The following is a 23212-nucleotide window of genomic DNA, read 5'->3' on the forward strand; positions in this document are numbered from 1 at the left end:
TAAGTGCATTAAAATATTGACTAAGCAAACTAACTGAGAATGCAAGATAGTATGAATCAACCAAAGTAATTTTTGTACAATAGAACAATAGATATGAGAATCAAAAGGCTGACCCGAAGTATCCTTGTACAAATGGACGATGGGATCTAGAGATATGGCTATCGGCCGTGTCTGATCAATGCAATACTGGTCCACTAGCTATAGGGCGTACTTTTGTTGTGACTAAAAGATTCTTCTCTTAGATCTAACAATCTCCATCCCTAAGAAATAAGAGAACAATCCTAAGTCTGTCGTCTCAAATGTAGAGCAAAGTTGTGCCTTAATTTCTGCAAAAGCTGCAAAATCTAAGTCAATGAGTAATATACCATCAACATACAGCAAGATATAGTTGACCCCGCGCTAGTAGTGCACAAGTATAGATTTGGATCATAGGGGATAGAATAGTATCCATGAGTCCATAAGAACTCATCCATCCTGTTGCACAAAGACCTTGATGCTTACTCTAGCCCATAAAGAGCTTTCTACAAGCGAAATACCTTGTCAGTCCGGTCAGCAGAAAAAAAAGCCAAAAGGCTACTCCACATAGATTTTCTCCTCCAAGTAACCGTTCAAAAAGGCACTTTTGACATCCATCTCATAGAAGATTGCCCAACCATGGTGAGCGACGAGTACAACCAACAAACGAAATGATGTTAATCGAGCAGTAGGTGCAAAGATTTCGTCATAGTCAATGCCGTGCTTTTGCCTGAAACCTTGTACTACAAGGTGAGCCTTGTATTTATCTAAAGTACCATCAGCATAGCAGCTAAGAAATACGTTTTTTTGAATTTGAAACTTATGAAACGTTTCTTAAAGTATGAAACGTTTCTGAGAAAAAAACGTGGGCGTTTTTTTTTTTTTTTTTTTTTGGTGAGTTGGGATCCAAAATATGGTTTTTTTTACCAAAACTATAGGGCAATGTTAAACATGATGATGATTATGTGTAATGACTTGTGAGGACTCAAGATTTTGGATGAGAGACTGATTTTTTTGTGATTTTGTTTAGTTATTGAACTTTGTCAATCTAGTATCTATTCTTGTATTGAGATTTGAATATTATACGACCTTAGTCTCATTTATAAGTTATTTATGATATATTACAATTCATCCTCGATTTTGATATTTTGTCAGTTTGTTTTGAAATGAGAATCATGATGTTGCAACGTAACTCAATCCATATTATAGATAGGCTATTTACATGTTAACTTCAATTTTCTTTGTATGATATGTATGAATCATAATGTTTTTAAGTTCTAAACCATGGTATAGCTTGTCCAAAGACTAACTTTGACATAAGTGACAAGTCAATAATGAATCATGGATATGTAACGTATAATGTATTATTCTCAATTGACTCTATTATCACTAAAGCTCAATTAGCCGTTCTTTGTTTAAGAGAGAGTTCCATAGAGATTTAGAACCTCTTTTCCCAATCAAAACTATTAAAAATTCCTATATAAAAAAACCCGTGTTTCTTATTTTACCCCCTCTTGAAAGAAACTTACGAAACAGGTTTCTAACGTTTCGTTTTTTACGTTTCTGGCTACTATGACCATCAGCCTTTAGCTTGGTCCTAAAATCCACTTCATCCCGATAACCGGCTTGTGACAAGAATGATCCACCAATATCCAAGTCCCAGTGCGATCTATACTATCTAGTTCCTTCTCCATGGCCTCATGCCACAGAGGATCTTAGAGAGCCTCTAGGCTCAGAATGTGCAATGTAATCAATTGTAAACAATGATGCATATCAAGCCAGAGAGGCGAGTTGAACAGACCTTCTAGGGCCCTCCAAAGTGAAATCCGATGGAAGAATCCCCGAATCCCACATGGCCTGCTGATACCAGCAAGGTAGCAGGTCTCATAGAGGAGGCCTAGGAGCTGAAGTATCTGTAGGAAGATTAGGAGCGAGTAGTAGACCCGGCTCAAGAGGCACAATCTCAAATTATGTGAGCGAAGGTGAGAACAAAGAGTCCAATGCAGAGGATTGCACTATGTCCCTCTCATCAAAGACGACATCCCTCCTAACGATCACCTTTTTCATCCAAGGATCCAATAAATAATAGGCTTTTGCTTCAAAAGAATAGCCCACAAAAATTAAGAGATAAGCTCAAGGTGTGAGCTTTCTTATCTTGTCATCAAGAGTATGCATATAAGCACAACTATTGAAAACTCAGAAGTGAGAAATAACAGGCTGAGAGCCAAAGAATGCCTTGTACGAAGTCTTTTTAGGGACTGCCTCAATCACACATTGGTTGAGAATATATACTGATGTGTTGTTAACAGCCTCTACCCAAAGGCACTCAGGGAGCTCTACTGCGGACAGCATAGAGCATACCGTATTTAGGACCATCCGATTCCTATGCTCTAAGACTCAATTTTATGTAGGAGAGTTGACACAGGTGAGCTGCCGTGCAATGCCATGCTCCTGTAGAAACTCAGAAAACTCGTGGAGGTAAACTTGCCATCAGAATCACTCCTCATAGTACCTCCACAACGACCAACCTGATTATGAACTAGCACCATTCAAGCACTAAAATAAATAAAAGCATCAGACTTTTGCTTGAGAAAGTACACCCACATGTATCTAGAAAAATCATCCATGATCAAAAGGAAGTACAGTGTGCCAAGGTGGCAATGGATGTGGGACCACAAAGATATACATAAATGAGCCTAAGGGGTTCAATAGCACATGTGATAGATTGCTAAGGAAAGGGTGTACAATGCTTTTTACCTAGTTAACGTGCTTTACAGACCTCTCAAGATAGTTGTAGGCATGGAAGGCCCTCAACCATCCCCTAACACGACAACTCATAAAGAGAGTCGTAGCCAAGATACCCTAAGCCAAGATGTCAAAGCTACTCAAAGGCCATGGGCATGTGGTGGCCAAAGCATGGAAGCAATGGAACTCCGAATCATCAATAGTCAGCTTGATAAGAAACTGGGCCATGTGGTAAAGGCCATTAGGTTGCGCCTTGCTGCAAGTAATCACTAAACCAATCTGAGAGTCTACAACCTCAACTGTGGTCGCTGTGAAGAAAATTGCTCTCCCCAACTGGTAAAGCTACTGAATGAACAAGAAGTTCAACCCAAGCGGGGAAACATAATAGACATCATCTAGCGAAGCGAGATCTGGACCTAGGTCAGTGGAAAAACCGATGTGACCCTTGGCCTCAATCTTGACTGAGGAGTTGTTTCCTACGCGGACACTCTTGATTGCACGGGCTCGAGAAATAAAAATGTCTGCTCTAGGAGTCATGTGATAGGTAGCTCGATTGTCCATAAGCCAAACAGATATTGACGAGCTCAACTATGACAAGTGGGTCTCTACAACCACCTCATTAGAAGACAACTTTTAGATGTGAATGAGACTTGCATCCAATGTCTCTAAGGAGACAATGTGGGTCTCTGCTGACCAGTCATACAAACCTTGCGGAGTTAAGTAGTTCACCGACTATGATGACTAACCGATGGCAGTGTGGGCATGGCCTCACCACTGCCCCTACTAAGGATTGCTACCACCTTGCTTCCCTTGTTGGGGGTTACCCGATTGGCGTACAGAGGTCTAATTCTTGGATTTTCGTGTGCCTCTAGTCTTAGATCAACACTCATTATCATAATGGCCAGCCTTTTAACAATGTTAGCAATACCTATTCTTTTTAGATACATTCAATCATCCAAGTTTAAGTATAGATTGATTGGTTCCTTGGGATTCACTAGCCCTGTTATGATTCTGATTTCGATTTTGATTCGAGTTTTATGTGACCTTGCCCTGTTGCCCCCTCTAAAGAAGATGCAACTAGAGCCCCCTCTATCGCGGAGGTATTATGAAATTGATTGAACAACCTTGCATAATGCAAGAATTGACACTCCAACTCATAAAATGTGGACATTTGAGGCTGTGAAATCACCTGTTGCACAAAATGGAAATATTTTCGTGTCACCTTATTAAGAAACAAGGTAACCTAATCATTAGAGGACTTAGTAGCCTAATGGTTGAGAACTCAACGAGGAGACACCGAAACTCGGCCAACTTGACTTTGAAGTCATACTTGTCTGTGATTTTGAAATTTTGAAGCTCATGATCCAAATTGATACGACGGGTGCTATCTCGAGCCACATAGTGGTCCATCAAGTGTACCCAACGCTCAAATGCTAAGTCCAAATGCTGAAGCTGAGAGTGAAGCTTAGGCAAGAAGCCCTGCATAAGCTCGACAATAACGGAGGTGTTATGAGCCTTCCATAAGTGGACCACCTCGTATGGAACAAGGGCGGGATCAGGTTGGGATTCCAATCCATGCACTAAATCCCATAAGTTCTAAGAGTCTATAAGACATGCCTCATCAAATTTAACCAAGTGGTGTAGTTTGAACCGTTGAAATGAGTCTTGTCATTAAATGCATGCTTGGCAGATCAGGAACTAGAACCATGAGGTGTCTGTAAAGAGGGATAGATAGGATAAGATAGAGGATAAGATGGTGGTAGTGGTGATGGATAAAAAGTAAGAGGGGGTAAATGTGGATAGACAGAAACAGGCTATTGATGTCCAATGAGTGTTGATTGCTGCGGAGCTACCAAAATGGATATAGGTCCATACGATACCATAGCTATAGGTGGAGGCACTGGGATACGATAGCCTTGTCCAAATATCAGCTGGGCACAGCATAATGATAGGATAGTCCACTAGGTAATGCCATAGAGGCAAACTATGATACCAAACAATCCAAACTCGAGTATGTTTGGGATGCACTCCCAGAGGGATAAACGGAAAAGAGTGTGTGGGAGATCGAGCCTCCATCACAAGTACACCACTCGGAAACAGGTATGTAGAGATCCTAAAGATTAGCCTAAATGTGTAGAACCCACCAGTGTGGTGTGTGGTGGATAGTGTAGTGCACTTAATGGAAGTGGAAAGGAAGGTGCAATGGAAGATGAGGGAGGGATGGGTAGAAGCCCAAATGGATTTGTGATGGATGTTGTTATCAGAAACATGATTGATTTATTTTGTCCATTAAATGCACTAAATGAAGTTGCAGCTACTCCATATTGACCATGATTTAAAAAATCATTTGAAAGAAAAGAAAGGGTAGCAATACTTACAAGTTCCTCTTTTAGCTTATTATCTAGTTTTAAGTTCATGAAAAAATATATATCTTCCTCATTACTCACAAACCAAAGCTTGTTTTGAAGAGTCCCTTCTTCATGAGCATCCCCCGATCCAACGGAAAATACAAAATCAATTGGCATAGAATATGAACCTAGCATTGGAGGAAAAAAATACTATGGTAGTAATGTGTACTCCCCCGATCCAACAAAAAATACAAAATCAATTGGCATAGAATCTGAAATAATAGGGTTTGTACATGGCATTAGAGAAAAAAAGTATTGTGGAAGTGATGTGTAATTTGAGCTAGGTTCCACTTGCAAATGGCATGTCTGCAGTGGAGATTCCGAAGGTCCTACAAGATCGTCAGTTTTGCGTACCCAATCTAAAGGAGAAAACTCAGGCTTACCTTCAAGCTCCTACTGAGCCCTATGCATAAGGATAAGATCATACTCAGTGGCAAAAATTTGTAATAGTCTGTGGACTCCATGGTAGTCCAATGGTTCTCTACCCATGTTAGATCGAGAAGTAGCAAGCTAAGAGGCCTACTCCTAATTGTTTTTGTCTATGTTTGGCTGTGGAGACTAGAGTGGTGTTGTGTATGTGTTCGAAATCATCTGACCTTTTTTTTTGCTCCTGCTTTCGCGAATGAGTTTTCTTATCAAAGCCCAAGGTTTCTCAAAGAGTACCTAGCTCTGATACTATGTAAAGAAATGCTCTAAACGCAAAAAGCACAAAAGCAATCGTACGACAAAGCACAAACTGATGAACTCAAAACACGGTTAGGATTAGGGTTAGGGTAACTTAGAGACAATGAACACAATGAATAATAAAGTGAATGAATATAGTGTTCATGCAGCATACACACTATGCAATGAATACTGAACCTCGAACTCTCGTATCTTTAGGATCAAGGCAAAGGTTATGAGCTATAGAGTGTATCGTACTTTGAACGGATCTCGAATCATAGCAAAGGCAAACTCCGTGTGTCTAATACCAACAAATGCAGCCAAGGAAGGCCGGATCTCATGCACAAATGCAACCAAGGAATGTTGGATCTCATGCAAATGGTAGTGCAAGAGAGAGAAAGACTAAAAACGCAAGTATCTGAGGAGAGAAAATCCGAATGGCAATTATTAGGTGCAAACAAAGCAAATAGAGATGAGAGAATGTCAAGGCGGTAGCCAGAAACTGAAAACGTAGCATTCAAAGGAGAGAGATAATCAAGGCGACAGTTCCAAGCTGATGGCAACAGAGTACGAGATGCTGACATCAACATCAAAAGTAGCAGCAAACTCTAGGTGACAGCTCTTGGGAACCTAGTGAAGGCTACAAGCAGGTGGAGAAGGCTGGAATCAAGCACCAAATGGCAAAAGATGGCTAGGGGAAGCTCTTGACCGCGATGTCCTCCATGAACGGAGTGTGGGCAATAGAGATACGGCTCTTGAAAAAGTAGAAACAAGATTGAGGTAGAGTGGTGGATTGCATACCTATTTATAAAAAGTTTGGGACTCCCAAATTAGGGTTTTGCATGTGGGACACAGTAACTCTCTAGGATTGTGTTTCTTTTTAAAATAAGAGGTTTTCTTCATTAGCTAAGCATGTTTTGGGCCTGTTTAAGTCAAGTTAATGCATTTTTAGCTCAACAGGATGGTCTTCTCTAAAAGAAACCTCTATGTCCTCACTTAGGGTCTAATACCATGTGAGAGAGCGCAATGAGAGGAACATGAACACTGAGAGAAAAGAAGAAGAGAGAAGACAACAAGCTACAAGAATGGAAGAAAAAATCTACATTGTATCTTGAAAGAATGCTGAATACAATGATGGACTGATCAGTCCTTGCACATAGCCCAAAGCGTTAGTGAGGACACTAGATCAAGCTGGAAAATGGTAACAGCATTGGAGATAGAGATAGAGATGGTGATGGAGAGGGAGACGGAATGCGTAGTCAGCAGCACCTTCAAGAGACAGAGGAGAATGCTTAAGTTAGAGTGCGCACCTATAGAAGAATGAGGAGAATGACCTGCCCCAAGATGGGGAATGGCTATAAAAAGCCAAAATACCCCAAAGCTCACTGACCAGCCAGAAATGCCACTAAATGTGGCAGCTGGCTTGCCAAATCTAGCTGACCAGCACCACCAAGGGCCGAAAAATGCTGATGTGGCATAGAAAGTGGCTGACAAGGGTTGATAGGGCTGATCACGTCCTGGCAAGGCTACACAAGCTAACAAAATCCAAACACCTAGCAAATGAAGAAAATGCACATAAATAAAAGAAATGCACACTAATCTAAATGAAAATGACAGTAAGAGCTCCAATGTCTCCATCAGACTTTGACTTGTCATCCTCCAAGACAAGCGGGGCTAGCTCCTCCCAAAGAAAAGTCTCACATACTCTCAATGTGAGAAAACTTGTGTAGAAAGCATCATACTTAGGAGATAGCAATTGGATAAGAAGAACCATTGTCATGTCCTCCAAAGATATCATCTATCCAAGGGATGCAAGCTCATCCCTCATAGAAGAAGAGTCATCAACCAAGAGCATGAGAAGCTTCTTCTCCAAGGTAATATGGTGGGCAAATGTCTTTTGATGGTAGAGAGAAGAAAGCTTTGTCTTCTATTGCTTTGATAGCATAATGTCAAGATTTAGGCATTTCTTCCAGCAAACATGATTGTTTATACATATGCAACCTAATCATTACCCAAATGATGTTTCTTGGGTTGACCTTGTAGGAACTCTTCTCTCAGTTACATCTCTCTTGGTTTACCCCCTTGCTTGAGAAGGAATCCCTATCGCTATATAATTTTGAGGCCTTCATACAAGAGTTCTCTGCCACATTTGGAGAAGTAGACAGAGCAAGTGTAGCTAAAACAAAGATTAGAAATTTATGCCAACGGTCAAGACCTGCCTCGCTATATGCATCAAAATTTCGGCAACTCACATGCAATTTAACATAGCATGAGTATTATTTTACTAGTCAATTCCATTGGGGATTGAAAATTTATGTTAAAGATATTTTGTTCAGTATGCCAAAGGTGCATACACTTAGTGAATTTATCTCTCAAGCAATTGAATGTGACAACTGCTTGTTTGAGAGAAAACAAGAAAGACGTTGAGGAGCCGCTTTGAATTCAAGCATGATAAAGACTTTTGAAGACTCAACCGCCCAAGAAGACCAAGTCTCTAAGGCAGAGCCTATGAAAATTGATATGACGTGGTTCAAGCCATTGATAGCTCAAGAAAAACAAAGGCGGCACATTAATCGATTATGCATGTATTGCGGCCGATCGGGACACATAGCTAGATATTTTCCTAACAAAGAAATGATGAGAATTCATGGCACTACTACACTATCGGGAAACGTTGGCGTCCAACCTCAATAGAGACCATACGGCTGAACAAAGCTTCAAGAAACCTAAAAGAATGTCTTATTCTATCTATAAATTTAACGCTTCACTTTATGTTACCAATAAAGATTCACTTGGAGGGAAGACAGATAGACGAACAAGCTTTTTTAGACTTTGAAGCCACAGCATACTTCATGGACGAGAAATTTGCAAAGCAACATGGTATACAGCTTCTAAGGAAAGCAAAGCTAGCATGTATACCATCCATTGCTTTGCGAATAGCCTTCAACATCATCCATTGCCCAAATAGTCCCATTATTATTGGGCTATGTTGGCTAGAATTACATAACATTGACATCAATTGGAGGTTTAGAATAGGGTTGTTTCGTAAGTTTAGTACGATACATTCAGTATACTAATATGTACGGTGTAGTATATACACAAATTTTAAGAATAAAATACATTGTTTCGCACATTCATTTAAAAAATACATATAAAATGATATATAAAATAAGCCTACACAGAAATAAATTGTGCAACTTAAAGATAGATCATGAAAAGTATAAAGTTTCCATGGATTTGAGTTTAGACAATAATTGCAAAGCCATATAAGAGTTGAAACTTAAAACTAGAGTCGGGTAAACTGCAACATGTTCGATTAAGTGAGAGAAAAAGATACAAAATGACATCTACCATGGCAGATGCTATAGCCTATCACTCAATGCTCATAAAAAGACTCTAAATGATAAAATACAAAGTGACTCGTTACTCATGAGGACTCGTCATCAGGCCCAAATACATCAGAAGGTGGAGAGTCACCCTCACTAAAAGAGGTCTCAGACACCTCACCAAAGTCCCCATCGCAAACTAATTTGTGTGGTGAGATAGAGGGGAGGGAGCTGCCCTTTTATAAGGACTGAGCCTTAAGGTGAGGGAGAAGAGAAGAGAAAGTATGATTCATGAAGGAGGGAGGACTGTGAAAGAAAAAGTGAAGTTCAAACTTCATGGTTAAAAAGCGGCACCAATGGTTGGATTCTACACACAAGCAATGATCACCTTTTTGGAACAATTCGAACGCACAAATCCTACACAGAACCGTACGGTACGACCATATGGAATGATACTAAACGGAGCATTCTGTACAAACACGGAATGCAACCCTACTCTAGAAAGTTTAAACAAAGGCCAATGCTAAATAATAAAAGGATGAATTCCCAACCAATATACATTGGGGCAAAGGTGTTCATGTGTCAAGCAAGAAGAATCCATCCTTTTTATTTGTGCAATTCCAAAGGAGAAGCCAAAAGATGAAAGCCTGGATACACTCCCGGCTCAATATGCAAAGTTCAAGGATACATTTGAAAAGAAAAATGCGGATATGCTATCGAAACACCGACCTTATGATTGTGCAATAGATTTACAAGAAGTTGAACCTCCTTTCTGTTAGCAGAGTATTTGTCAGCTCATGTGTGAGTCTGAGCTTGATCTGGGCTAGGCATTTTTATTAGGTATTTTAGGTTTTTTCTTGTGTGGCATTTTATGCCAGTGGAGCATTTTTATGCATCAGTCGGCCAGCATTAATGCTGTCCGACCAGCATTTATTGCTCCCCACTTTTCAACCTATATATACTCAGTGGTTCCTCCTCAGTCATCATCATCATCTTCACCATCTGCAGACTCTATGGAGAGAGGAGCCAGAGCCAGTGCCAGTGACTCACTGTTGTATACAACTGTCTCGTGTTCAGATATATGGATTCCATTTCCCGTGCATACATCTGAGTTCTCATCTGTATCATGTTCTTTTCTTTTCTCTTTTTGTCTTGTGTTTCAGCAGTTTATTTCAGCACATATTTATGCTTCCACCGCTGCTCCACTTCTGACATGGTATCAGATTTCAGGATCTATGCTCCTGCTGTAGTTTCTTGCTGATTTCAAGACTGTTTTCCCCTTTTCTGATCAGGCGGCTGCTGCTCCATACAGGCGACCTGTTTGACCTGCGTTTTCTGCAGCTTTGTCATCGCCTGCTGTCCAACACCTCCTGCTGCCTTCGTTTTCCATCAGCAGCTGCTGGCGACAGTTTTCTACCTGTTTTTCTCCAGTTTACAGCCTGCGTTTTGCTGATTCAGCATCTCTCGTGGCTGGGTGACTGTTAATTCAGGCCATTTTTGCTGTTTTTGCAGTTTTTGACCGATTTTTTGACTTTCTACAGCAGATTTTGTCTTCTCTTCATCAGATTTTGGGTTATATTGCATGTGAACTCTCATTTTCTGCAGTCTGTGCTTGTGTTTTGGCTGTGTTTCCTCTCTAAATTCCATCTCTTCTCTACTTCTCTTCTTATCCTCTCCATATGGCTCCTCCGTGCACTTCCACTGATGATAAGTTACATGGCCCTGATTATCTCACCTGGAGTGATGTCATGAAAGCCTGGTTTGTGCAGAAGCGGTTATGGTACATCGTCTGTGGAGCTATTGCTCGACCTCTCCGTCCTTTTCCTCTTCCTGAAGACTTTGATGAGGACAACCATGAGGAAGCGGTGCTCACATGGGACTCCGACGATGCCCGTGCTTACTCCGCATTGCTTCGGTGTATTTCTAAAGCGGTCTTACCGGCGGTTACCTCCTTTAGGACATCTCCTGAAGTATGACAGAAGTTGTAGCAAATGTACGAGGCACCTTCCACCATGCGGGCAGTCACACTTTATGGCCAGCTCCAGCAGATGAAGTTTGAGCCGAAAGATACTATTCAGTCTTTTCTTCCTCGTGTTACGCAGGTACAGGACCAGCTTTGGCACATGCAATCTGCTCTTCCCGAGGCGCATCTCGTCAGGACGGTCCTCTACAATCTCCCCCTGGAGTTTGATGGAGTGGCCAATGCTTTGCGGGCGCAGACATCATCGACTCCTGTCAGTTTTACACATATGACCTCGATACTTGTTGAGCATGAGACATCCTTGAAATTACAGGGGCAGCTTCCGGCACATTATGGAGGCGAGGCTTATGTAGCTTTAGAGAGGGGTGACGGGAAGAAGAAGTCGAAGGCCCAGTGTTACCACTGTGGCAAGAAGGGACATTTGCGGAAGGACTGCAAGACGTTAGCGGCTTCCAGGAAGAAGGAGCAGAAGACGAAGCGGGATGTTGACTCTACCGATGAGTCCTCTCCTTCATCAGACTCCGACTCAGATCCTCTGACCAAGGTGAAGTCCAAGGCGCGGAAGGGATCCTCTTCTTCAGATTGTGGGAAGGGCTTGGTGGCCCCTTCCTCGGCTGCTTTTTAGTGGTCGTGATGAGGTCATCCCTCACGACTCTCTTGTGCCAGAGAGAGTGTGTGAGCGGGTGTTCAGATGGGGCAGCCGCACCTCATCTATACTTTTATACAGGTACACAGGTTCCAGAGAGGGACGTCCCTGACGCATCGACTTCAGTCTGGCGGAATCAAATCCTGGAGCTGGGATGGACATCCAGGTTCATGATGAGCTAGTTATCTGACAGAGAGCGGGAGGCTTTCGTCTGGAGCTCACATGAGGGGACACTTTGGCGGTCTGGCCAAAGGCGGGGAATCCATGGTCACCTATGTTCAGGGACATTTTTGACACGATGGTCTTGTATGCTACTGCGAGATATTGGTGATAAACACAGAGACATACTATGATCTTCTCTATTTTCAAGTGTTTGGTACGATCGACATCAACATCACGTTTTCTCCGAGGCACCTTGGTGGTGGCTTGATCACCCACTGCTTGGGTATCCATGGTTCTACTTGGTGGTTCTATGTTGTATAGTTTCTGATCTCTTTTCATTGTACTATTGTATCAGATCACTCATGATCTGAGAGAGGGTGTTAGCAGAGTATTTGTCAGCTCATGTGTGAGTCTGAGTTTGATCTGGGTTGGGCATTTTTATTAGGTATTTTAGGTATTTTTTTGGTGTGGCATTTTATGCCAGTGGGACATTTTATGCACCAGTCGGCCAGCTTTAATGCTGGCCGACCAGCATTGTTGCTCCCCACTTTTCCAGCCTATATATACTCAGTGGCTCCTCCTCAGTCAGTCACATCATCATCATCTTCACCATCTGCAGACTCTGTGGAGAGAGGAGCCAGTGCCAGTGTCAGTGCCCACGCAGCCAGTGACTCACTGTTGTATGCGACTGTCTCGTGTTCAGATATATGGATTCCATTTCCCGTGCATACATCTGAGTTCTCATCTGTATCGTGTTCTTTTCTTTTCTCTTTTTGTCTTGTGTTTCAGCAGTTTATTTCAGCACATGTTTATGCTTCCACCGCTGCTCCACTTCTGACATGGTATCAGTTTTCAGGATTTGTGTTTCTGCTGTGTTTTCTTGCTGATTTCAGGACTGTTTTGTACCCCTGCTGATCAGACGACTGCTGTCGCAGCCAGGCGACCTGTTTTGGGGCTGTTTTCAGCCTGCGTTTTTTGCAGTTTTGCCATCGCCTGCTGTTTCCGCACCCTCTGCTGCCTACGCACCCTCTACTGCCTGCGTTTTTCATCTGCAGCTGCTGGCGACAGTTTTCTACCAGTTTTTCTCCAGTTTACAGCCTGCGTTTTGCTGATTCAGCGTCTCTCGTGGCTGGGTGACTGTTACTTCAGGCCGTTTTCTCTGTTTTTGGCAGTTTTTAACTGATTTTTTGACTTTCTGCAGCAGATTTTGTCTTCTATTGATCAGATTTTGGGTTATCTTGCATGTGAACTCTCATTTTCTATAGTCTGTGCTTGTGTTTTGGCTGTGTTTCCTCTCTAAATTCCATCTCTTCTCTACTTCTCTTCTTATCCTCTCCATATGGCTCCTCCGTGCACTTCCACTGATGATAAGTTACATGGACCTGATTATCTCACATGGAGTGCTGTCATGAAAGCTTGGTTTGTGCAGAAGCGGTTATGGTACATCGTCTATGGAGCTACTCCTCGTCCTCTCCGTCCTTTTCCTCTTCCTGAAGACTTTGATGAGGACAACCATGAGGAAGCGGTGCTCACATGGGACTCAGACGATGCCCGTGCTTACTCGGCGTTGCTTCGGTGTATTTCTAAAGCGGTCTTACCGGCGGTTACCTCCTGTAGGACATCTCCTGAAGTATGGCAGAAGTTGCAGCAGATGTACGAGGCACCTTCCACCATGCGGGCCGTCACACTTTATGGCCAGCTCCAGCAGATGAAGTTTGAGCCGAAAGATACTATTCAGTCTTTTCTTCTTCGTGTTACGCAGGTACAGGACCAGCTTCGGCACATGCAATCTGCTCTTCCCGAGGTGCATCTTGTCGGGACGGTCCTCTACAAGCTCCCCCCAGAGTTTGATGGAGTGGCCAATGCTTTGCGGGTGCAGATATCATCGACTCCTGTCAGTTTTACACATATGACCTCGATACTTCTTGAGCATGAGGCATCCTTGAGATTACAGGGGCGACTTCCGGCACATTATGGAGGCGAGGCTTATGTAGCTTTAGAGAGGGGTAACGGAAAGAAGAAGTCGAAGGCCGAGTGTTACCACTGTGGCAAGAAGGGACATTTGCGGAAGGACTGCAAGAAGTTAGCAGCTTCCAGGAAGGAGCAGAAGACGAAGCGGGATGCTGACTCTACCGATGAGTCCTCTCCTTCATCAGACTCCGACTCCGATCCTCCGACCAAGGTGAAGTCCAAGGCGCGGAAGGGATCCTCTTCTTCGGATCGCGGGAAGGGCTTGGTGGCCCCTTCCTCGGCTGCTTTCTAGTGGTGGTAATGAGGTCATCCCTCACGACTCTCTTGTGCCAGAGAGGGAGTGTGAGCGGGTGTTCAGATGGGGCAGCCGCGCCTCATCTATACTTTTATACAGGTGCACAGGTTCTAGAGAGGGACGTCCCTGACGCATCGACTTTCGTCTGGCGGAATCAAATCCTGGAGCTGGGATTGACATCCAGGTTCATGCTGAGCTGGTTATCTGACAGAGAGCGGGAGGCTTTCGTTTGGAGCTCAGATGAGGGGACACTTTGGCAGTCTGGCCAAAGGCGGGGACTCCATGGTCACATATGTTCAGAGGCATTTTTGACAGGATGGTCTTGTATGCTCCTGCGAGACATTGATGATGGACACAGAGACATGCTATGCTCTTCTCTATTTTCAGGTGTTTGGTACGATCGACATCGACATCAGGTTCACTTCGAGGCACCTTGGTGGTGGCTTGATCACCCACTGCTTGGGTATCCATGGTTCTACTTGGTGGTTCTATGTTGTATAGTTTCTGATCCCTTTTCATTGTACTATTCTATTGTATCAGATCACTCATGATCTGAGAGAGGGTGTTAGCAGAGTATTTGTCAGCTCATGTGTGAGTCTGAGTTTGATCTGGGCTGGGCATTTTTATTAGGTATTTTAGGTATTTTTCTGGTGTGGCATTTTATGCCAGTGGGACATTTTATGCACCAGTCGGCCAGCTTTAATGCTGGCCGACCAGCATTGTTGCTCCCCACTTTTCCAGCCTATATATACTCAGTGGCTCCTCCTCAGTCAGTCACATCATCATCATCTTCACCATCTGCAGACTCTGTGGAGAGAGGAGCCAGTGCCAGTGCCAGTGCCCACGCAGCCAGTGACTCACTGTTGTATGCGACTGTCTCGTGTTCAGATATATGGATTCCATTTCCCGTGCATACATCTGAGTTCTCATCTGTATCGTGTTCTTTTCTTCTCTCTTTTTGTCTTGTGTTTCAGCAGTTTATTTCAGCACATGTTTATGCTTCCACCGCTGCTCCACTTCTGACAAGTATTTGTCAACTCATGTGTGAGTCTAAGCTTGATCTGGGCTGGGCATTTTTATTAGGTATTTTGGGTTTTTTCTTGTGTGGCATTTTATGCCAGTGGAGCATTTTTATGCACCAGTCGGCCAGCATTAATGCTGTCCGACCAGCATTTATTGCTCCCCACTTTTCAGCCTATATATACTCAGTGGCTCCTCCTCAGTCATCATCATCATCTTCACCATCTGCAGACTCTGTGGAGAGAGGAGCCAGAGCAAGTACCCACGCAGCCAGTGACTCACTGTTGTATGCAACTGTCTCGTGTTCAAATATATGGATTCCATTTCCCGTGCATACATCTGAGTTCTCATCTGTATCGTGTTCTTTTCTTCTCTCTTTTTGTCTTGTGTTTCAGCAGTTTATTTCAGCACATGTTTATGCTTCCACCGCTGCTCCACTTCTGACACTTTCGGCCCATCTATAAGCTATCTCAAGATGAATTAGCATAGCTCAAGAAATATATTGATGAGAATCTCGCCCAGGGATTCAAACGTCATTCGAAATCTCTAGTGGGTGCTCCAATTCTATTCGTCAAGAAAAAATATGGATCCCTCCGTATGTGTGTGGATTATAGAGAGATCAGTAAGATTACTATCAAGAATCACTACCCTCTTCCCTTGATTCCAAAACTCCTGGAATGACTTGGGAAAGCCAAAGTTTTCACCAAGGCAAATCTTCTTAGCGCTTAGAATCTTGTCATGATAAAGAAATGTGATGAATGGAAGCTTTTTCCACAAGGTATGGACATTTTGAATATGTTATCGTGCCATTTGGCCTCGCAAATGCTCTAGCAATTTTTCAACATATGATGAATGATATCTTTTGAGAATACTTAGATGTCTTTATTGTGATCTATTTGGATGACATCCTGATCTTTTCCGCGTTCTTTCCATCAAATTGAATTTGAGTTTTTGGGGTACATCATTTCTAAAAAGGGAATTTCTATGGACCCTAAGAAGGTACAAACTATTCTAGAATGGAAGACTCCTTCATTTATGTGAGATGTTCAATGCTCTTTGAGATTTACAATTTTTTATCAAATCTTTATCAAGGATTACTCTAATATTGCTGCCCTTCTAACCAACCTAACTGGAAAGGACAAGTTTGTATGGGATCATAAGATTGAACAAGCTTTTCAAAGATTAAAGCAAGTCTTCACCTTAGCATCCATTCTCATCCATGCAGATTCATTGAAGTGCTTTATCATGGAGACACATGCCTCAAATTTTGCACTTGAATCTATTCTAGCCCAGATCGGTGATGACAATCGAGTTCATCTAGTAGCTTTTCACTCGAGAAAATTCTCTGCTATAGAAATAAACTATACGGATCACAAGAATCTAGAATATTTTATAACTTACAGTATCTTGAATCATCGCCAAGCAAGATGGAGTGGTTTCCTATCCAGGTTTGACTTCATCATTACCTATAGGCCTGGCTACCAACAAGAAAAGCTAGATGCTTTATCTCAAAGATCCTACCTGGCATTAAAAGAAGGCGATGAAGCCCATAGCCAACAAAATTTAGTAATCTTGAAACCTGAGCAACCAAAGTTAAGGACAATTATCAGCAAAGCCCCAAAAGACTTTGGATTCTTATCAAAAGTCAAGAAGGAAATTACAAAAGGCTCATTCGCCAAGAACATAAGGAGGCAATTACATCAAGGCCAAGAACAAACTTAAAGGGATTTTCAAGACATTGTACATCAAGAGTGGTTTGCCTAATACTTGTCACTATAGGTACTACAAGTGCTATAGAGCTAGTCATCTCACAAGCACCACCAACTAGGTTACTAGCAGTGGAAGTGTGGTGGATAATGGCCTAGCTTAACCTCACCTGCTAGATACAATAGCAACCCTCGTGCCAAATGAATGTGGATCTATTACCATTGGGCATGATTCTCTCCTCTCTACTAAAATGGCATCTTGCTTTGCAACCTTTTGCTAAAAAAATCGCTTCTTCTCTTAGATAAGATTCCGACAAAAGAGCACCTCATGACCTAGCTCTCTCAAGAATTGGGCTCTTACTTTGTTTGCCCCACGTCTTTCATAGCCACAAAAGGTATATTTCTAGCATTGCGATACTCCTCTTTCCCCCCCTGCCCCCCAAATGTTGGCCTATCATCCTCAACCTCACACCACCATGACCAATCATCGAATCGCCTACCCCTGCCACCAATATGAGGGATAGGAGCTAGAGAAAATGTAAGTTTTAAAAACAAGTTGCATTGTTGCAACCTACAGCTTGTAGGTCTAGAAGTCTGAATTGTAGAAATTTGAAAAACATTATACACAAAGCACTGTGCACTACAGGTCTAGTGGTGCAATCTACATGTTTAGTGGTGGCACGACATGTGCAGTCGGAGTAGGACCAGGTGACGCACTGGCAGGACATGCACCAAGAACTGGCACAAACTCTAATCTACAAAAAGAGGACATTGGTGATTGCAGATACAAGCACACTCTACAAACAGGTGGCGATTGAGGCTCGGTGCAGTCAGAGTAGCAGGACATGAGCAATCAGAGCAGAAACAGGTGACACACTGGCAAGACAAGCCCCAAGAACAAGCACAAACTGCAATCTACAAAAACAGGACACTGGTGATTGCAGATACAAGCACAGTTTGCAAACAGGAGGCGATTGAGACTCAGTGTAGCTTGCATGTGGCACACGTGATGCAAGCGGCACAAATGGGCAATGGCGCAAAGTGTTTGGGGTGACATGCAAGCATGTCATACAAGCAACAGGATATGAGCAAAGGCAATGATGACGATATGAATGATTACCAAGTGGAGAATGGCTATAAATAGCCACAAAACCCCTAAATTGACCTACTAAAATTTGGAAATGCCATAAATGTTGGTCAACCAATATTTAATGCTGGTTGTGGCACAATAAAGCCTAGAAAATACCAAATGGCCACCAAAAAATCCGATTGGTAAGACCAATGTCCCGCAGGTATGGGTAGCCTGGAAAATGTAGAAACTACACATGGAAAACACACTAGAACCCGACAAACAAAAGAAATACATCCAGATAGCCAATCTAGAATAAGCAACCTCCCTCATCGAAACACAAGACAGACCTGTCCTTGTCTGACTCAAACTAAGGCTCACAGGAGGCAGGAGATGACAAGGCATAACAAGCATGACTGCTAACACTAACTACCCATAATCTAAGAGAGGGTGTTAATGGTGTACATTTCATGAGTGTGAGGCTCTTTATTAGGCTTTGTATTGGGCACCTTCATGGGCAGTTGGGCAACCCATTTAGGGGTAACTCATTTGTCTAAATCTCTCCCTACGGCCTATATATACTCCACTCCATTCTTGTTGTATCGAATCACACCCATTTGGAGAGGAGTCTGGAGGTACTACCAGTCATCACACTTGTTGTTCACTTGTGTGGTTTGAAAGGTACATCTCTTGTATTGCATTATGGATTTCATTGCTTGTTCGTTCATTGTTTGAGTTTTTGTGCTCTTTGTGGTGTTTTTCTCTATTCTTTATGTTCTTCAGTCTATTACAAAATGTCTCTTTGGTTCAATTGCGGTCCACTCTTCAGACAATATTGACATTTTCATCTCATAAGTCATATTGGCCTTTCGAAGACACCTCTCTTTTTTTTTCGTAAATTGAAGACACCTCTCTCTCTCTCTCTCTCTCTCTCTCTCTCTCTCTCTCTCTCTCTCTCATATCTATTTATCTATTTAGAAAAATACATACACAACTGCACATGCACGCATGCACACAATGAATGATGGCACAAAAAACTCATAAAAGTGTGAATAATGACCCATAAAACTCATATGTGCTCTTAGGAATGAAACAAGTAGGATAGCATGTAAGATACCAAATCATACGCTTGCTGTGCAAGTAAGACCTTCTCTGTGCAAAGACTCAATGCATTCTCTTGGTTGGCCTCAATTTCCTTCCTTAACTTATCCACTATTTCTTCTTGCTCAGGAGTGGCTTTTTTGGAGTGTTGCGAAGGAAAGCTTAAGCAATACTTTGTCTGCTCCTTTGTTTGGCTGATCATGGCTGCCTTCAGAAAGAGGGGCGGTAAGAAAACCCACTCATTTTGACACAAACAGCAATATGTATGTCGCACGTTAACAAGCTAAAAGAAACCGTACTTTGAGATCGTTCGTCCAATTCTCGCATGGTGGAGAGGAGCCTCTGAAGCTCTGCGGGAAGCGAGCTCGAGTCTGATAAGGAAGAGAAATGGCCGGTGAATGAGTTTCAGAAAACGCAAAGCCATCTCCAAACTACAGAGGCTCAGTGCGGGAGGAAAGAGACGGGAATGTTTACATTCGAGGTAGTCGTCCACGAAAACGCCAGTCCGAGCGATGGCCATGATAGTGCCGATGATGATGGTAAAAAATTCCTCGTTCCAAATGATCTCTCGAGCATACAGACTTAGATGATAAAGCCGCGCACATGACCCGACCACAGTTGCTTGTAACGATGAGACGCTGTAATTTCGCAGCTAAACCAGTTTTGCTATTTCGTGCACACAATCTATACTATTAGTTAACGACAGGTGGGGGCGAGTGTCACGTGGAAGCCCCCCACCTCCCCCACAAGAAAAAAAAGAGAACGCGGGGCGGGTGCCACGTGTCCAGCACCTGTCCCCTACCGGGGCGAGTCTAGGCGCGGAGTGCCTAGTCACAATTAAACCACCTTGATAGTTTCAATCTCACGCGTCCCTTGCCATGGCTCGTCGCTTTTTATTCCATCCTGTCCTCGAACTTTTGACATCTATCAACAAGCATGGTGAAACCAGCTTTGATTCATGTTAACAAAGACTCTCCTTGCAATAATCGAGGAGAGCCTAGTTAATTAAGATCCTCTAGAATATTTGATGCCATGTCATGCAGAAGCTTACTATAGTAGCCCATCACATGACCATAGTTGGTCATGTGCACAGGTTGTGAGCATCGCCCATATAGTCAATAAGGTTTAGCAAGTTATCTGTCCCCCAGGCAGTCTTAATTAGCCTCACTTGTATGGGGGATCTTGTCACCTTAATCAACCAATCCCATTACAAAAAAAAACTTAGAAGTCGGCTAGTATTGATGGGCTTTCTAGCAAATTTTAGAAACCTATTTAGGATATATGTGGAAAAGACTTCGCCCATTCTCTAAATCGTCGTGTTATGACCAAAGGCAAATGTGTCCAAGTGTACAGAAAACAAGAAAAAAGTGACGAAGTACAAAGTATATATAGAACTACAACAAGATGAGGAATAAATGTAATCTCATCCTACACCCATCTTCTGAAGGAAGGCATAACGTTCCATTGAGAGACTTTTAGTGAGCATATCTACTCAATTCTCATGAGTCGATATCTTGAAAAGCTCTATCTTCTTGTCCTCAATTATCTCTCTAATGAAGTGATAACGGAGCTCAATGTGCTTGGTCTTTGCATGAAAAACTGGATTACATGTCAATTGGATGGTACTTATAAAGTCCGAATACAATGTAAGGCTCATATTCCCACATGATAGCCTAACCATAAGACCTCCTTGCAAGCCTTAGTGGCCACAATGTACTGTGCCTTGGTAGTAAACAAGGCCATGCATTTTTGGATCTTGGATATCTAAGAAACTACACCCCTAGCAAAGGTGAAGATATAGCTAGAGATGGGCTTTCTACTATCTGCATGTCCTTCATAATCAGAGTCCTGTAATCCACAACTCTAGTATCTTGGCTACCATAGCAAATACACATATCTTGGCTACTCACCACCACAAATGCATACGAGATATTGCCCATTTTCACCTTCTTATCATCTAACTAAGGACAATAAGCATGAATAACCATCACATGAGAAGATAATGGGTAGCTAATAAGCTTACCACCTTGCATATGGAACCGCTCAATGACTTTATGAATGTACTCCTTTTGTGACAAATAGAGGAGTCCATTAGAGCGATTACACATAATGTGCATACCAAGTATATGTAAGGCATGTCCCATGTCATTTATCTCAAAGCTTCTTTTGATATAAGTCTTCAAAGTATCTAGTTCATCATGAGCACTCCTAGAATCAACATATCATTAACATATAGTACCAATATGATAAGGCTACCATCATTGGCCTTTTTCATATAAAGACACGGATCCATATCATTACAGGAGTAACATTGTGAATACATAAAGATATCAAACTTATGATACCATTTCCTAGGCGTTTGCTTGAGTCCATAAAGACTCTTTCTCAACTTACACACTAGATGTTCCCTAACCTTTTCCTCAAAGACCTTAGGCTACTACATATAAATGTCCTCATGCAAGTCCCCATGTAGAAAAGTCATTTTTATATCCATCAACAAATGCTAGATCCATCGATGCAATCAAGGCCAATACCAAGCATAGGATAGTCAGCCTAAAAGCATGAGAGAATATCTCATTACAATCAACTCTCTTCTTGTGCTTTAAACCCTTAGCAACTAATTTGGCCTTATATCCTAGCTTGGGGCAACTAGGCATACTCTTTAACTTGTGCATATACTTGTATGGCAATCCATGTTTCCCATTGGGCAAAAAGTTGCTCAAAAGCCTTAGAGACATATTCACTTCCATTGTCAAACCACAAATATTTCGGCCTATGCCTAAATTGGTTCTTAACCATAGCAATAAAGCACTAAAATGTAGGAAAAACATCCAATTTATGCTTAATAGGATAGGCCCAAACCTTATACAAATAATCAACTATGAATGTAACAAAGTACTTCGTGCCACCCAATGATTGATAGAGCATGGGACCACAAATATCTAAATGCACAAGAGCCAACAGCTCATCCACGTATAGAACTAGAATTTTTATGAGAGTCACATGTCTGCTTTTATGAGAGTCACATGTCTGCTTACCATAAAGACAATGATCACATAAATCCAAACATGAGTAATCAAGAGGTGGAAGATATTGTAAACGAGTAAGTATATTCATTCCTTTTAGGGACATATGCCCTAGACAATGATACTAGAGAGATACATGTGGAAGATCGATCATAGCCAAAACATGGTCAACATATCCATAGACCAACAAACAACAAGGGATATAGACTACCAACCTTGGTGCCTCTAGCCAAAATAAAATTACCACGAGTGATCTTTCATCCAAAAATCACCAAAAGATACATGGTACTTGTCATCATCTAACTATTGAATTTAGACTTTTAGTCAAAGTCATAACATGACGTATATCACGAAGCACAAAAAAGCAGCCATTTAAAATTGAAGTCTAACTAGTAACAGTATTTTGTGAAGGCCAAAGTCAAAGAAGATTAAAGCAAAGCGAAAGCTAAAGTGTCAAATTTATTCGATGGTGGATTATTATTTTGGAGCACTTTAGTGTATTCTTTTAGGCATGTGTGTATTATTGTTATACTTCATGGAGACGTAATATTCATGGATGTAGAGTCAGTCTCACAATACCCATGTTCATTGTATTTATCTCCCGCATTATATTTGTCACATCCACAACTATTTCTTGGGTTGCATATACAAATTTGTGACTAGAATAGAGTAAGATAGATCTAATTAGGCTAAGGATAAAACATCCTTTGAGGAATTACTGGCCTAGATCTCATAGAGTGGATAGGACGTCCAAAAGAGAGTGCAAACCCTAATCCATAGTTGTGGCAACCCTAAAATGCAAAAAGGGACTCAAACCCTAAAACACAAGGTGGGGTGCAAACCCTAAAATGCAAATGGGATGAGATTCAAGATTTAGTTGCAGGTTACAAAAGGTATAGTATGTGTGATGGCTATTCATGTTATTTTCAATTACCCATTGCTCTTGAAGATCAAAGAAAAATAATTCTTATAACACCTTGGGGATGATTTTGCTATTGAGTTTTACCTTTTGGACTTAGTAATGGACTATCATGGTATTAAGAAAGGGTAAATAAAGTGTTAGTACCTTTCCTAAGAG

General features: G+C 42.0%; 1 protein-coding gene across 3 annotated transcripts in view; it reads right to left on the reverse strand.

The window, feature by feature from the left end:
• The window catches only part of ING2 (PHD finger protein-like protein), a 40280-nt gene extending 20526 nt beyond the window's left edge, over window positions 1–19754 (reverse strand). For 2 of the 3 annotated variants that reach the window (XM_087675002.1, XM_087675000.1), the window contains exons 1-3: window positions 19583–19754; window positions 19408–19479; window positions 19125–19316 (exon numbers count right to left, since the gene is read on the reverse strand). In XM_087675002.1, coding sequence (XP_087531128.1) covers window positions 19125–19316; window positions 19408–19479; window positions 19583–19684 — 366 coding nt within the window. In that variant the 5' untranslated portion in view covers window positions 19685–19754. The remainder of the gene's footprint in view (window positions 1–19124; window positions 19317–19407; window positions 19480–19582) is intronic. The other variant, XM_087675001.1, reaches the window with a different exon arrangement.
• Between the last annotated feature and the right edge of the window lie 3458 nt (window positions 19755–23212).

Source organism: Lygodium microphyllum, chromosome 3, assembly GCF_053477565.2.
Source record: "Lygodium microphyllum isolate KBCC chromosome 3, Lygodium_microphyllum_v1.1.10, whole genome shotgun sequence".
Classification (NCBI taxonomy): Eukaryota; Viridiplantae; Streptophyta; class Polypodiopsida; order Schizaeales; family Lygodiaceae; genus Lygodium; species Lygodium microphyllum.